This window comes from Eublepharis macularius, chromosome 2 (assembly GCF_028583425.1).
Source record: "Eublepharis macularius isolate TG4126 chromosome 2, MPM_Emac_v1.0, whole genome shotgun sequence".
NCBI classification, from domain to species: Eukaryota; Metazoa; Chordata; class Lepidosauria; order Squamata; family Eublepharidae; genus Eublepharis; species Eublepharis macularius.
This window is the reverse complement of record NC_072791.1, coordinates 138454681-138470816: the sequence shown is the minus strand read 5'-3', so window position 1 is coordinate 138470816 and position 16136 is coordinate 138454681. Positions and strand designations below refer to the sequence as shown.

The 16136-nt window shown below is 41.4% G+C and overlaps 1 protein-coding gene across 1 annotated transcript in view; it reads left to right on the top strand.

Annotated features, from left to right (window-relative positions):
• Positions 1 to 313: 313 nt before the first annotated feature.
• The window catches only part of CD151 (CD151 molecule (Raph blood group)), a 41665-nt gene continuing 25842 nt past the window's right edge, over positions 314 to 16136 (top strand). Inside the window, exons 1-3 of the mRNA XM_054971100.1 lie at positions 314 to 491; positions 14765 to 14866; positions 15770 to 15961. Coding sequence (XP_054827075.1) covers positions 14783 to 14866; positions 15770 to 15961 — 276 coding nt within the window. The 5' untranslated portion in view covers positions 314 to 491; positions 14765 to 14782. The remainder of the gene's footprint in view (positions 492 to 14764; positions 14867 to 15769; positions 15962 to 16136) is intronic.

Genomic DNA, 16136 nt, shown 5'->3' with positions numbered 1-16136 from the left:
AACAGCTATGGTCAGAATCGTCTCATAAAGAGATAACGATGTGTGTGAGTGCAGCATTTCCCCGAAAGGCCAAAATAATGCCGTTCAGGCACTGAGGAAGGACGCCCGCGACGTACGATTAGCACTTGCATATTTACCTCGAGACGCCTGGACTAGTAGTGGCTATTTCGCAGCATGCCCGCTTCAAAGCCAGAAAATCCCATCCCAGGAGCCACCTCCACGTCTTTCTTCCCTCGCGTCTCCGCTGTTCGTCAGGGTGTAATGAGCCGGTTCCCCCGCTAGGCGTCTCCGGATCGTTGCAGAGGACGAGCCGAGTTTATCCAAGGAGTTAAAAATACTGAAGCAGCTGCTGGAGCCGGGAACTGGGAGGGGTCGTCCCAGTAGCCGCCGGGGTTTGTTTGCCTGTTCGCGCTGCGCTTTCGTAAAGGAGCTTCCCGTCGCCTCCTGTCCCCGGCAGCCACCCAGAGGACCGCCCGGATCGCGAGGAGGAGGTAGGGAGGGCGCGCTTCGCTGGGCGCTGGCCTGAGAGCGCGTGCGGGCGTGGGGGGAAGGGAAGAAAGGGACGGCGAGTCCCCACCTGGCCGGGCAACAAAGGCAAGCGGGGCTCTCCGGCTCTGTGTCTGAGGGGTGGGGGGAGCCGGTCCCGCCGGGGTCGCGCTGTGGGATTTGCCGCGATAGGACGCGACTTCAGCGGTGTGAGGCCCACAAAGTTAGAGGGGAGCTTTCAAAACAAAACAAAACGACCGTGCCTACAGGAGGTGTTGCACGCTTTTCTTTTCCTGACGTGGGTCTTTGCAACCCAACCTGCTTTCTGCTCGCTTTGAGGGGGACGTTAAATACCCTCCCCTCGCCCAGAAAAGGTTTCCCTATTCGGCTCAGGATCTGATAGGGAGGCAGAGGAAGGTTAAGGTTGTTTTGGAGGGGTGGGAGAGAGCCTGAAGGGTCTGTGCGGCATGAAATGGGGGAAGCGCCGCTTCTGATTTGAGGATCAACGGGAGTCTTTTAAATGTCTCCCTCAGGGCACGATTGCCCAACTTTGGTTGCCCGTCTAAATATAAAACGGTTCAGCTAGCTTATTTTAAAATCTGTAACCGGCTTTTCTGCCTTTATCCAAGTACTGCCGAGATACCGAAACTTCCACTTACCAAGTTGTGCGGCATAAACACTAACCTGCTTCTTCTTTATTTTGGATAGCCTTGGTAGTGTAATAATAAAAGGAATGCTTCCTCCCAAGGTGTATGAATGAGGGAAGATTCCTCCCCTAGGCGCGTGTGTGTGTGTGTGTGTTCAGTCCAGTGTCTGTACTGTTTTCCCCCCAGTTCATCCAGTGCCCAGAAAGTTAGTAAATTATTTGCTTAAGTGTGTATGAATAGCAATTCTGCATGCCAGAAACAGGCACTGGAGAATCAACAATGATGATATGATAAAACCAGAGTACAGACATATTTGTCAGGTTTTATAATGCTTTCAAAACCTACATAACCTGTTGAACCCATAGTAGGTCAGAAAAGTGAATATTTACATTGTGGGAATGTTTATGCTGTGTTTCTGTATTGTTAGTTTCAAACCTTTGTCTGCAGCTAAGGGTATTTCATTGAAACTGAGACAGTTGCATTTTTGAAAAATGAAAACATTTTTTCATAGGAAATGACACTATTTTTAAATTTCTAGGTAATGTTTGCTATCTAGCCTTTTTAAAAATTTACATGAATGATCAACAAAGTATTTTTGAAAGGTTTGCATTTAATCAATTCTATTTTTCCAGGTGCTCAGTTGAGTAGCATTGGGAATTTCACAGGACTTTGTTTTGCTTTAAAGTGTTCTAAGTATAGTCCCAGAATTCCAAGTGTTATACCAAAGATTTTAGCTTAGTGATGAACATTTATGAAATGTTTTGCCTGTTTTACTGACTGCTTTCATTAAGAGGTTGCTTTCTCCCTGAGAAAGTCATATTTCCATTGTAATGTATGCAGGGGGCAACATGCATCTTCTCCTGTAGTGAAATGGCTGCACTTCAGAGATGTAGTTCAGTCTTGCATCTCATCACGAAGCATGTTGTACTGTGGAAGCACACACAGATTCACTTGCACTAATTATTTGCCGGGGGGGGGGGTGCATTCCTCCTCTCCATGTAAAAGTGTATATGAGCAATATAGAAGGAAGGCCCTTGGCTTGCAGAAGTACCTGTACAGTTATCCTTGGTCATGTAAGCACAGGCTCAGTAATGGCATAGCATTACATAAAAGGAATCTTTCTTCATCATTATGGTTGTGAACCCCATCTTGATTTCCAGTATTGCATTACATCACAGGGGCAGGCTGGCTAATGGATCACATTTGTTGACCTTAATCCTTTTATCTAGTGCATTGTAAAAGATCACATTGGTTTCTTAAAGGGTATATGTTACTTGCTGTGGTATAATTGTTCCTGCTTATGATGGTTGAGCTGAAAAAGTGCTGTTGATATGAATGTGCATGTCAGGATTGAGGAGAAGACAGTATGTTATCCTAGCAAAAGAGAAGGAAATGGATTCTCTTTTAAATCTATTTATGGTTTCAATTGTATACATTATTCCAATATGTTTTTAAACTGTTGTAATCCGCTGTGAGCCCTTTGTGGGGAGGGCAGAATAGAAATCCAAAGTAAATAATAAATAAAATAAAAAATAATATGAGTGTGCAAGAAGAAATTTTCTGGAAGTAAGTAGAAAACTAAAAGGGCAGCCAGACCTGTAGGCAGTTCTGGGAAACAGTATCTTAGGAACAAACAAAGCCAAAAACAGGGTGTAGTGGAATTTGCTGGCATTCACTGCGAACTATATCTAGGGTGGAACTGAATGTTAAAGGCACAAAGTCCATGTTTAGCTCTACATATCAAAGAGAAATAACATTTACCTCTGTGTAGCTTGGGATACTACATCAAATTCTAGTATCTGATGATACCAAAGTTCTGGTAAGTGGGAAGTAACTGGGAAACATGTTAACAACAAGGTGCAATGATATGTTCAGGGGGTAGATATAAATGCCAATGAAATGGGCTGCTTGTTATAATTTGGTTCATATTTTTAAGGGTAGACTGTCTCAAGGAACTGTGCCTTCTCCTGCTATCTTGGATGGCAGAAGCTTCATCTGAGTTTGGGGGATGGAGGTTATGTGCAATGCAGTTGAATTCTTTGCAGAGGTAGAGGATTCTAAGCCCATTTTATTCAATGGGTTAAAGTGTACCTATCTTTGTAAAGGATTGATTGGAGCTCTTTGACTTGATACCCCTTCAGTAAAATATGGGTTATAATCTTTATGTAAGAGTACTCTCTTAGGAAAGGAGTGTCTGACACTAAACCTAGTCTAGCTAGAAAGTCCTGCCTCAAGCAGAAGATTTGGGATGCAATTTAGAGGTATTCTATTTTTTCCAAAGTATGCCACCTTTGGCTCTATCTGCTCCGGTTCAGTTTCTTTGGTAGCAAGAGACAAAAAGGGGAAGTTAGTATTGGTTTTTTAATCTTGCAGATAAGACCACTGTAGTTACTTCCTCACCTGCCTACATACATGCCTGTGTTAGTCATTCAGGATGTTTGAAGGACTGAAAGAAGATCAACCAACTCTCTTCCTGTAATTCCACATTTGGTCACCTACAAGTGATTCTTGCTTTCCACAGAAGAGTGGCAATGTACAAGTCCAACAAACACTGCAAGTAGGGTCTTCTTTGTGAGTAGCAATGTGCTGAGGCTGTAGTGGATGAGGAAAAAGTACTTATCGACATGTGATTCTTAGCTCAGCTGATCTGTATTTTCTATCATAGCTCATAACTTGCAATGGTGATGAATTTTAGCTGAATTAAAAACAATGGGGCAGAAGGTAATTATAGAGAGCATGTTTGTTTTTTTTAGAATGTCACCTAGAACAAATTAATAAAAAAATGTTGATAAGAAAGGGCTTCCAGCTGCTTTAAAATTCCAGTTGCCTTCAACTATGAATAGGTTGTTTCTTTGTGGCAAAGATGTCACATACTTAGAACAGGGCTTCTGCATAGAGCTAGCATATCCTTCTTGGCAGCATTTTAAACATGCCATTTGTCAGACCCCATAGATGAGGTGCCAAGAGCCTTGGGGGAGTTACAGGAGATGAGGGTCATCTGTTTCATCTTTGTCTCGGTGCCAGCTCCATATTTTTAAAAAAAATTGACAGGAAAATGGCTTTTAAACCCCTTTTAGGTAAGAACTGATTTTTTTAATGGAATGTAGAATTCTGTGCCAGAAATAAGTAACTATCCAAAGTAGTCTATTTCACATTGCAGTTTAGGCTGCCCTTGCACAGTGCATGGAGGTCTACATGCTGCAAAATGTCTAGGCCGTTGACCAAGAACCATTGTTTCCTTTTGTTCCTAAAGGAAACGTGCTGCCTCTCTACTGCTGAGTACAACACTCAAAGGCAGCACTAGGAGTTGCCTTAAAATAGCAAACCTAAAATGGCCTTCTACAGTGAAAGCAAAACAAGTATTAAATGCCATTTGAGAGCAGCCACTCCTGTGAGTGGAATGAACTTTGCTGCTGGTTATGTGGAAGAATAGGTTTTATAGGTCTTCTAAAAATCAGTCCAATGTGTAAAAGAAAAAAAAGCTAGTGGTGATATGTGGAAGTCAAAACTGCAGCCTGCTTTAGCATCCCCATCCCCACAACCCACTCCCTTCATGCATTTACTGCTTGTTTCTTCTGGGCACCAAATGTCACACCATAATGCTGTTTTCTGGCATTACAATAAACCATGTATTATAAAATTAATTTGAGCAAACTCTGGTTAGTGGACATCAGAATGTAGACAAGCCACAAATTGAGATTTCATCTAGCACTTGTAGCTGGTTTATAACCACAGTTTATACTAATTGTGGCTTATTGTGACATCTGAATTTACAAACCTCAGTTTGCTGATTACACTGTATGGCCACAAATACCATAGGGAGGGTGTCACTTGTTGGCAGCTGGAAGAGAGAAATTGAGGCTTATGTACAAGCCAGGATTGGATACTTATGATGGGTAGACTACTTAGAGTTAGTTACATGAATCATGGTTTAAACAAAACATGGTTTATTGTGAAATATTAATGCAGCTATTCTTTCTGGACGTGGTTTCTTTTTGTTAGATCTGTTCCTCTCATTGTTTGACTGTATGCTGCTGCTCAGTCATGCCACCTTCTCACTCTTAGCTCCTGATTGCCCCTGTGGGTTGTTCTTGCCTCCCTCCCTCCTCAGATCTAAGTAGTTCTTTCCCCTTTTAATCTTGGTCCCCTGTCTATCTCCCTGCCCTGCAATCCTTCTTAAGTCATACAGGTACTTGCTAAGAATGGTGCTGCTTCCAGAGCAGTGTCTCATAGTGATCACATGTCACTATAATGGCTATAACTGAGAATTTTCCTTATGGGCTTACACAGTATTCTCATCTCTTCTCCCTGTATGAGAGACAGAAACACTATTTTTAAAATGGAAACTGGTGAATTTAAGGATTCTAACAAATGTTTTGAGTGTTTTAAGATTTTTCTCTACCTGTGCAATGGCACGATATGCAAACATTCTTAACATTCTTTCAAAAGACACTGCAGTATAAACCTTTTTAAAAGGCCTTCCACTCACACTTTCCAATATAGGATTGTTTAAACACTGGATGCATTCAGGAACATTTTCTTTCTTGGAGGATTTGGATGTAGTGACTTTGAACTTGAAGGGACTGAATTGTCTCGTTCTTTCCTGAAATACAGTATTGAGTAAAAAGAGGCAGAAGTTGCTATTGGATTGCAGATTTATTTGGAGTATGGGTCTCTTAAAGAAAGCACTGGAGGACAGGTGGTAGCATGGAATTAGGCACCTCATCCATGGAAACATGCAATTAGACACCTCATCCAGAAGTCCAGTCAAAAGTTCCTGAAGCCCTAAATGGTATGGAACCTAACTCACCACCACCTCCTGTACTATTACTTGTAATACCTCTCCCTGCTTAGGTTATAAATATGGCAAGGAGTAGAACACAGCAGAAGGTTAAGGAGCTGCTAACTTGCCCCTAAATGTACCAGAGTTAGCCACCAAAAAGTGCAGCCAACATTGAGGTCGTGGCCATTGAGGTCCTATACTAGCAATGCTACCAGTAAGCTAGAAAATCACATTGCCCACTCTTTTTCTAGATTGGCTGACACTCGGCATACCAGTAGCATTATTTTTCCCCAGTGGGACTGGTGGGGAGCAGGATGATCTACTGATCACTGCTAGTGTTCCTACCATGTGATGTATACACGGCCCTGGTCTGTGGGCAGGTCAAGACAAAACTGCAAAATATTGTAATATTGTAATGAGTACTATGTGATAAGCAATGGAAGGAGACACACTAACTAGAAATCAGGCAGATGCTTAAACATTTTCTAATCTCTGACAAAACTTAATTTCAGGTCTGTGTCCCCAGTAGCCACCGCTTACGGGGTATTTTTCATGACCATATCTGTGAAGGAAATATTGGAAATTCACTCCATAGTTTCCCAAGATTTGTATGTGGGATTTGGATGTATCCTTTACTCCCGAGACAATGATAAATGGATGAAATTAGAACAAGGAGGCTGGAAAACAAAAGGAATGTAGAAAAGGATAACCATGGGAAATTGGCTGTGTGTGTAACAGCAGCAACCTAGAGGCTTTGCAACTTGAAATGCACATATTATGCATGAGCTCTTTTTTCCAAAAATTCCCCCCTTCTCCTCCAGGAATTTTTTTGTTCCATATATCCGGTTGATGTTTTTCTTTGCTTTGAGGTCTTCCCCCCCCCCACACTATTTTTACTAAGTCTGGGAGAATAACTCATGTACTACCCTCCTGGGAGACCTTTCTCCCTCCCAAAATAAATTAAAATAATAATAATAAAAAAGACGGCTCCTCCTCCTGCTATCAGAGAGACTTGTGCAGAAATTTAAAAACAGGCTCCTATGGGAGCCTGTGGTTCACAGGTATGTGTAACGAACATATGCCCAGACTGAGAAGTTCATTGATCCACATTGTGGAGGATCAGTGAAGGGAAGAACCATTCCCCATAATGATTTTTCTAGCTACCAAATGTAACCAGCCCTAGGGAAAGTAGAGGCAGGACAGTGAGGGAATCTGCCACTGCTTCTGTTTTCCTGCAGGCAAAAGCTTTATTTTGGGGTGGGGGAGTAGCACAGCCACTAACTTGCATATCTAGACTCCTCTGTTTTCAGTGCACAGACTTCCTGTTCCATGTTTCCCTGGAACAGGAATAGCCTGCTCTATGCAGCTATACTCTCTGTCCATTAGGCAGTGTCCCTCCCAAGTCGATTCATTTTTTGCTTTAGAGACCCTTTTAATGTTTTTCACCAGACAAGAGTAGGGAAAGCAGCACTAGCTCATGTCCTGCCCTGGAATTATGGGTGATCTCCAGACAACAGAGATTGGTTCTCTTGGAGAAAATGGGTGTCATGGAGGGTGGACTCTATGACAGTATACCCTGCTGAGGTATTTAATTTTTCTTAAAAGGTGTGGTTGGTTTTTTCTCTCTCACTTCTTGCTGGGTGGAATATGAAACCTGCACCATGTCTTTATATTATCCTCGAATCCAGAGTCTGGGATTTGTATTGGTGCTGACAGGTATGAATGTGTACCTTGACATAGTCTGCCTCTGGGAGCAACGGTACTGTCCGGCTCACCAGTTAAGATCTTCTTCCCAAGTCCTGATTTCTGTGCTCCCGCCTGCAGAGATGAACCAGATGGTATCAACCAGAAGGTTGCAGGTTCAATCCTCAGCATCTCTAGTTAAAGGGATTAAGCAGTTGGTGATGTGAAAGACTCTGCCTGAGATCCTGGAGAGCTGCCGGTCTGTGTAAACAGTACTGATCCTGATGGCCCAGTAGTCTGATTCAGTATTAGGCAACATCATATGTACAAATGTAAACAGAAGCATTCCTTTTGCACAGCTTTTATACTGGGCCAGATTTTAGTAATGCACAGTAGGGCAGAAGGAGCTGAAATCTTGAAAATATAACTATTGCTTTTAATTCATCAGTCTTTGGAAGCTTGCTTTTATCATAGGTGGAATTGCAGGTCACATAGCAGCCACAGTGTGTGAAAAGGATCTGTAGAAAGAAATGGTTGGAGTGATCTTAGTAAACTGATTCCAGATTTAAAACAGTTGCCTACCAACTTTTAGGAGCTGTATTTTGGTACTTCAGTGGAAAATGCTGGTCTTTTTTTTTTTTAAACTATAGCCACTTTCATCTCAATAGCTGTTAGAGTGGTTCCTCTATATTAATGGTGTAAAGTGCTTTCAGAATGAATGAAGCTTTATTTAAGATGATGTTGTTCCATGCAGTGGTACATCCATCAATGGCACTTTGAGTTCACATTTAAGACTGTGTTTCCAATACAAAGCCAGCAGAGCTGTCTTTTTCAAGGGCTCTGTTGCTCTCTGTAAAACAGTACCATTGGCATGTATTTGATAACACAGAAGATATTAATGTGAAATCATTTATTTCAAAACTTGTAAAAATGCATACAAACAGCTGCTGAACAGGTTTGCAACCACTTTGTTGGTCAGGAGCCGACTCATTTTACCCATTCCTAGATATTTCTAGTCTGACATACTTACTAATATGAGTTACTGGCTCTCTAAATGATAGCATGATCTAGCAGCAGAAAGGATTTGGCTTCATGGTCTTCAGGGACCCACCTGAAAGAGGCATCTTCAGTCTCAACTTAGTATACCCTAATGAAGTTTCCTGTGTTCCTAGCACAGCAAGGCAGGGACACACGGAAGTGCTGGAAGGTCAAAGTTTTACTCCTAGCTGGTCCTCCTGTCAACTGAGAGTCATCTTAAAATTGGCCTTTTTTTCTTGTTGATTGGAATCTTGATTTAAATTGCCAGCTAAATTGTCTTAATTCAGATCAAGTCACCCTGGCGAAAACGTTGGCCAGGATTTAAAGGAGGGCATACTGAGACTTAATGTGCCAGGAAGATATGATGAGCATAGGAGAAGATAATGTGAAACTTAAAAAGTTAAATGTCTGACTTGAGGTGCCTAGTAATGACATATAGCAGTGATTGGGGCTTGCTACACGAGTGTCTGTCATATAATTAATTACTTCTCTGGCTGTGAATGGGATTATACTGTGAGTCACTGAGATGATCTGGACTGAGGGCTAGTTCTGACAACTTGTGTCCTTTTCCTTGGAATGCTGTGCTAACAGTTCATGGCAAAGGAGTTTAGTGATGACTGTCTTCAGTGCTGGTTTTATAGAATAGCTAGGAAGTCAAGATGAACAACGTGTCTTGGCAATTTCCTCTTCTTTGTAACAATCCCTTACAATTTTACTCCTTCTAAGGTAGTGCTTTCAAATGAAACACATCCCTGTGAAATGAGAAGAGTCTTAATTAGCTCATTGAATCGTTCTTTTTGACATGTATAGGACAGATCTCTGCTTGAATGTTCTTTTCAGTTTCCATACTGTGTATCATTAAATGTTATGCTCCATATCTAATACAGTATTCCCAAGCAAAAAAGTAAGGATGACCAGCCTTTGGGCAGCCAGAATATACAGGGGGGTTGTTCTTAAAGAGGAACATGTTAATTATGGGTAACGTTTTTGTCAGATGCATGATCAAGGATCAAAAGTCTTTGCAAGTGTTTGAATTCAGCACTCATTTTGTACTAATTTAATGAAAGGATAGTAAGTTTTTAAGTGGATGAAAGACATGGAATAGTCATACAACTTTTTTGACATTTTGTAATAAAAGTAGGTGTTTTGATTGAGGACAGGTTCTCATGCTCTTTCTCATCCTCCTTTCCCCTCATAAACACATACATACAGTTTATGAAGCCTACCCAGATTTAAGCTCAAATGCAGTCGGTATAAATTAATTTTGTATTTGAAAGGACAGAGAGGTAGGTACAGTGTTCATAGCTCATTGGTGGAACACATGCTTTGCATGAGGAAGGTCACAAGTTTTAATCCTCGTTTCTGATTAAAGGATCTTGGCTGGGAGAGGACCTAAGCCTTGGGCTTTGAAGAGTTGCTGTTAGTCAAAGAGTAGACAATACAGGCCTAGAAATCCCAATGGTTTGACTTGATATAAAGTAGTTGCATATCAAAGTTAAATTGATTATCTATTCTTCCATGGGGTTATTTTTTTTCAGTGCTAATGATGAAATGTTCTGAGAAAGATTAACACACAAAGTACCATTAAGGTGATCAACCAATTTGGTTCCACACTTAAATTTGTCTCTACAGATTCTTTGAGAGAGTTTGTTACTCGGAAGACTTTTAGCAGGATAATAAAACAAATAGCACTGCAAAGGTGAGAACAGATAAAGCACACACTGGTCTGCTTTACAGAGGTCAGTCTCATGTTCAGTTATACAGTGGTAGGCAAAAGTGTACTAAACTCTGAGGATAGAAGAATATAAGTAAACAGTTCCTAGGAATGCAGGAAAAGAACATGACAGTGATTTTTTTTTGTATTGTTTTGTTACTAATGGTTACATTGTGTATGTTTTGTCCTGCTGTTTTCTTCTAAATGGCTACTGAACTTTTAAAAATCGTGGCCTCTTGTTGCCTAAATTCCTGATTGGGTTTCAGAGTATCCTCAAGGTAGATTAAGCAGCAGCAGCAGCAGCTTTCAGGCAGGGTTTCTTTGTTGCTGTACAAGTAGAGGCAAGAGTATCTGGCAAGAACTGTGTGAAAATGAACAAATGTACACAGGCTATAATTATATGATTTTTTAAGAGTAGATGCGTACTTGCAAGGCATCCCGAAGGCGCTACAATGTAAGTTACTAGGTGCAGGATGGTATCAAACTGTAGCTGTCAGTGCAGCCTAGTAATTGTGTTTTCTGTAGGTGTCCTCGTGCATGTTCTTGTTTTCCTTTGGCCCCCTCTTTCTAATGCTTGGAACGAGTTATGGCATTCTAAAAAAAAGTATTTATTTATTTCCTTTTTTTATTCCACCCTCCCCACATTTCCAGCAGGCTCAGGGCAGATTTGTTTCAAAAGCCTGTAAAACTATGCTGAATAAAACAAGTAATCATGTTTTATATTTAAGAACCAAAATTGAAGTGCAGGTGCTTTTGAACTAAGATTTCTTTTTAGTCTTTCCAGAAATGTAAACCTTTTTTCTTTATATAAAAATGGAGGGCTATATTACTGTTACGTTACTTTGTATATCCTCATGGCTTCAGAACATTGAAGCCATCATGTCATGTTATATGTATGCAAAATTATTGCTTTTCTTAAGTGGATGAAACCAGGGAGACCCGCCTTCCAAGGCCATTTAAACAATAAATTGGTTCTTTCGGGCTTCTTTTCTTTTTATGATCATACAGTGCATAGGAGCCAGCATGGGGTAGTGGATAGAGTGTCAAGATAGGATCTAGGAGACCCAGGCTGAAATCCCCACACTACCATGGAAGTTCATGCGGTGACCTTGAGCCCATAACATATTCTCAGCCTAACCTACCTCACAGAGTTGTTGTGACAAAATGGAGGCGAACAGAACAGTGTAAGCAGCTTTGAGTCCCCACTGGGAAGAAAGACAGGATATAAACAAAGTAAATAAATAAATTTATGCTTTCATATTGCTGCAGTGTAGTTGGCCATTTAGATCTGTGTATGCTAGAAATGGGGCACATCTCTTTACCAACTTGCGAGCCAGGGCTGGAGTGTTGCTGTCAGCCACATCCTTTTTTAACTTTTTCCTTAGCCTGTATTGGTGAACAATGATAAAAAACCTATATGTCCTTTGCCATCTGTAGGAGAACTCAACTTGCTGCACTGTGATAACTAGGCAGTAGTGTTGTCAGAGTCCTTTGTATAAACCTATTTCTCAGTAAGAAGTAAAATATTGCCTCCAGGCTTTTCCTTCATTCTTGTGAGAGATGTATAAACAGCAAACTCCAGAGACTTCTGTGTGTCATCTTTTGCATGATCTTGTGCCTTTGAGCTAGTATCTCAGACCTTGGATGCTGGATGAGAACACAATGACTTTGTATGGAACAGAATCTAGCCAAAGTGAGACAGCACAGAGGGAACGGAGAGAAACTCCAATCAGAGCACCAGTCTGCAGACACTACTGGAGTTACTGGTTCTATGAGTGGGGCTTCTCATCCTGGAGTTAAACTAGCTAGTCTCTGTGATCTCTTTCGGTTCCATGATTCCTCTATCTGCAGCATTAAGCTTGTGGTAGTAGGAATGACAGAAGTACTGTGCTGAAGATCTGCAAAGAGTGTGTCTTCCTGAGTTGATACCTATGGAAACTTTGTGCTCAGGTCCAGGGGTTAGGCTCAGCAGGCTGCAGAGAAAGTGAGAGGTTCTCTTTCTGGTAACTCCCTGCAAGCATGGGAAGCTGAGTGGGAGATTTTCCTCTACTAAAGTCTGCTACTCCCCCCTGCGAGTGCATGTGGAATTGTGAAGGAATGGAAAAAAGCAGAAACTAGGCCCAGTTTGTTTTTTAATGTTGGTGATTTGAGATGAGACCTGGATGAATAATTGCACCGGCACGTGCTCAACTCCTGCAGAGATTTACTCAAGCAGTGTTCTTGACCCACAAGTTTTGATATGTGGATTGGCCATAAGGATACATGGACTTAGCTGAAAAAGAGAAGACTGCATTGAGTGGTATTAAATTTGCAGTGTTCCCTGACAACGTGCCCTGACTTGGGTAGTCCAGGTGAACCTGATTTTGTAAGATCTCGGAAGCTAAGAAGGGTCGGCCTTGGTTAGTAATTGGATGGGAGACTTCCAATGAAGACCAGGGTTGCAGAGACAGGCAATAGCACTTCACCTCTATTAGTCTCTTGCCATGAAAACCCCACTAGGGGTTGCCATAAGTCAGCTATGAGTTGAGGGCACTCTACACCACCTGACAATGGAGTCAAATCTCCTTTCTCCAGATGTACTGTGACTCTAATTGATCCCTAACAACACCTTTGCACAAGTCTTGTGAGTGCTAGGCATTGTGCATATTCACAGCTGGATATCCAGACTATACTAGTTATTGTGGACTTCAAAATCATGAATATCCTAGCCTTCTCACTGCAGAGTTTTCATCCCTTTTAGCTGTGATGGCCAGTATGAAAGTGCTCTGGCAGTGTTGGGTGAATCTTAGAAGTTCAGGCTTTCTGATGTTTGAGATGAGGCTTTGTTGCCTTCTGTAGCTCCTTGCCCGTCCCCATAACTAACAGAAACTGAATAAAATATGCAAAAGAAATCTATAATGCATTTAATTTGTATAATTCATTTAGGCTACAAAATTCAGCTTGACTTGATAAGTAATACAGTGAATGTTCTTTTTATCTGGCCCTGGCAATGGCTCTGTATAGTACTGGGCAGAAAGAAGTCTTTCCCATGACCTGTTTGTAGAGATTCCTTTAATTGGAGATGTCAGGAATTGAATCTGGGCCTTCTAGCAAGCATCCCATGTACTCTACCACTGAGGCCCCTTTCTCTTTCTGCAAACTATACACAGTTCTGATGCTAGATTGTTTGTTCCCAAGAGATGTTGTGAATTTATGTCCCCACAATGCTATGTAAAAATAATGCATGTAAAATAATACATGTTCTGATTGGCCTAATCTGCTGGGCTAGGTCTGTGCTGCAGTCTTTTCAAACCAGGTTTACTGGTCTAGTTTCTTCTGAGGACCCTGGGAATTATGCTGATAGGCATCACTAATACATAGCTCTCTGCCACCTTGTAAAACTACACTTCCCAGGATTCCTTTATGAGATGCCATGACAGTTAAACCACTTTATTTGTATAGCACAGCCATCCTTTTTAGAGGCTGCTGCCACTGAATGATGTTATCTGCTATAGATAAACAAAAATCTTACGTCTTCAGGACAGTAAATCATTAATCTTTTATGAAAATTAAATATAGGGAAAATATGTGGGAGTCATGTTCTAGGATAAACTGATGTGTCTGAAGTTCTGTTGTGTTTTGACAGAGCAGTGTGGTAATTTTTTGTGATGGCAGGGTTGTCAGAGAGCCCAGAGCAGAGCCTTGCCATTCGCCTCCTGATACTATCTTGGATGGATGCTGTCATCTCAGAGCCTCTCTCATGTGAATGCTCTCTGCTGCCAACTGTGCTGTGACATCTTCCAAGAGAAAAAGAAAACCTTTTCTTGTGTAATTGGACAAAAGGGACAGGTTGAAATGGATTTGCTTTGGGGATGAGCACGTTCCTGTCAGTGTGATTTTTTTTCAGTGTTGATGTACCATCTCCTGAAGGGGAGCATAGTTTCCAAGTGGGAGGGAAACAACAGAAAACATGTTTGTGCTGCAAACTGCAATTATATGGTAAATCCAATGATGGCTTGTTGTATCTCACTCACCATCCTCAGGGAAAATTTGAACTGGACTAATTCCCATGCACTTGCAGTTTCTTGGGACTTTTAAATGATATTGATGATTTATAAAGCCCAAGTGTATCTTCAAAAATACAAAAATACTTTCGCCTATATAAACCCCTAGTAATATCAAAATGAAACCCATAGTAATATCAAAATAAAGGCTCAGTGGTGCCATCTGAGAAGTTTATGTTGGATGTAAATTCGAGCCTTCTGTAACATTCATTTCTAGACCAGGCCTGGAACTGATATTTGGCATCTACCTGTGATAGTTCTGTTTTAAGGTGTGTCTTCATGGTGTCTCTGAAGAGTAGTCTGATGGCAAAAAGGAAGGGATTCTTTCTAACAGGGCTTATTTTCCATTTTTCTTCTTGCATTTCCACAGCTCTGCTTAGTAGTGACAATGCGTGAATACAATGAAAATAAGGAGACATGTGGAACCATCTGCCTCAAATATCTGCTGTTCATCTTCAACTTCTTTTTCTGGGTAAGATGCCAGTTGTAACCATTTGTGTACCTCACTGCTGCACATTGTGAATCTGAGGTGTGGCCAGGGGAAATCCTTTATGCCCGTGCCTTCTAATGTAGCCTTGGCAAGTGCATTGATTCTATTGATCTCCTTAGAAGTTGGCTGTTTTCTAGCAAAAACCAAATAATTGTTGGAGCAACGATTACTTGCAACCCGTTCTTTTTGGAGAAGGGCCTTTGTCTCTTATTATAGAGACATCTGACGAAGAGAACTGTGATTCTCGAAAGCTTATGCTACAATAAAGTTGGTTAGTCTTAAAGGTGCTACTGGACTCTTTTTGATTTTGCTACTACAGACTAACACGGCTGCTTGTGTTTCTATTTATTGTTTAGAGATTTCTGCAGTTACAGCAGGTAGCCTGTAGAAGAAGCTTTGCTGGGCTGCTTGATTTGCCGCTGACTGCAGCAGCCTTCTCTGCTGTTCTTGCTAATGCACAGCACCATAATGAAATTTTGAAAAGATAAATCAGAACCTATGCATTGGCATTCCTTCTTTCATGGAATATTTGACTGTGTTCAAAATAATAGATGATCTATTGATGATATTTGATTGGAATGCCAGCCCTAGAAAGAGCAGACCATGATCTGTTGGACATCCTGATATAGCCTGAATTCCTCTCCAGTTGGAATATTTTTGATGTGCTACTAGTACATCCACTCAGTTCTGTCAGATGGACAAGAATAGGCCAGATATAATACTTCACAGACATCGATCGCCACTAGAATAAGGGGACCTGCATCAGGCTTTGGTGAATCACTGCTGGCAAAGGAACATGTAGCCCCAAGAGGTGATGCTGCCCTTTATAAAAAAGGGCAACCTCTTTCGGATCTGAACTTTTCTCACTTTGTTTTCCTCTTCCAGCTAGCAGGTGGTGCAGTGATGGCAGTAGGCATCTGGACCCTAATAGAAAAGAGTGACTACATTAGCCTTCTGCAGTCCAATACATACATGGCAACAGCCTACATTTTGGTGGTGGCAGGAGTTGTTGTCATGATCACTGGCATCCTGGGCTGCTGTGCCACATTCAGAGAGCAGCGGAACCTGCTGAGAGTGGTAGGTCTTCTTTTCATAAGTACTTGGGCATGGGGTTGCACAGATAGAAGGTGAGCTATATTGCTATAGCAAGGAAATATGAGTGGACAGAAATGGATCTGTGGCCTAAAGAAATTCTCATTAATTCATGTGATGGCCTGAGTAGCATAGGTATTTATGCCTATGCTCTAAAGTG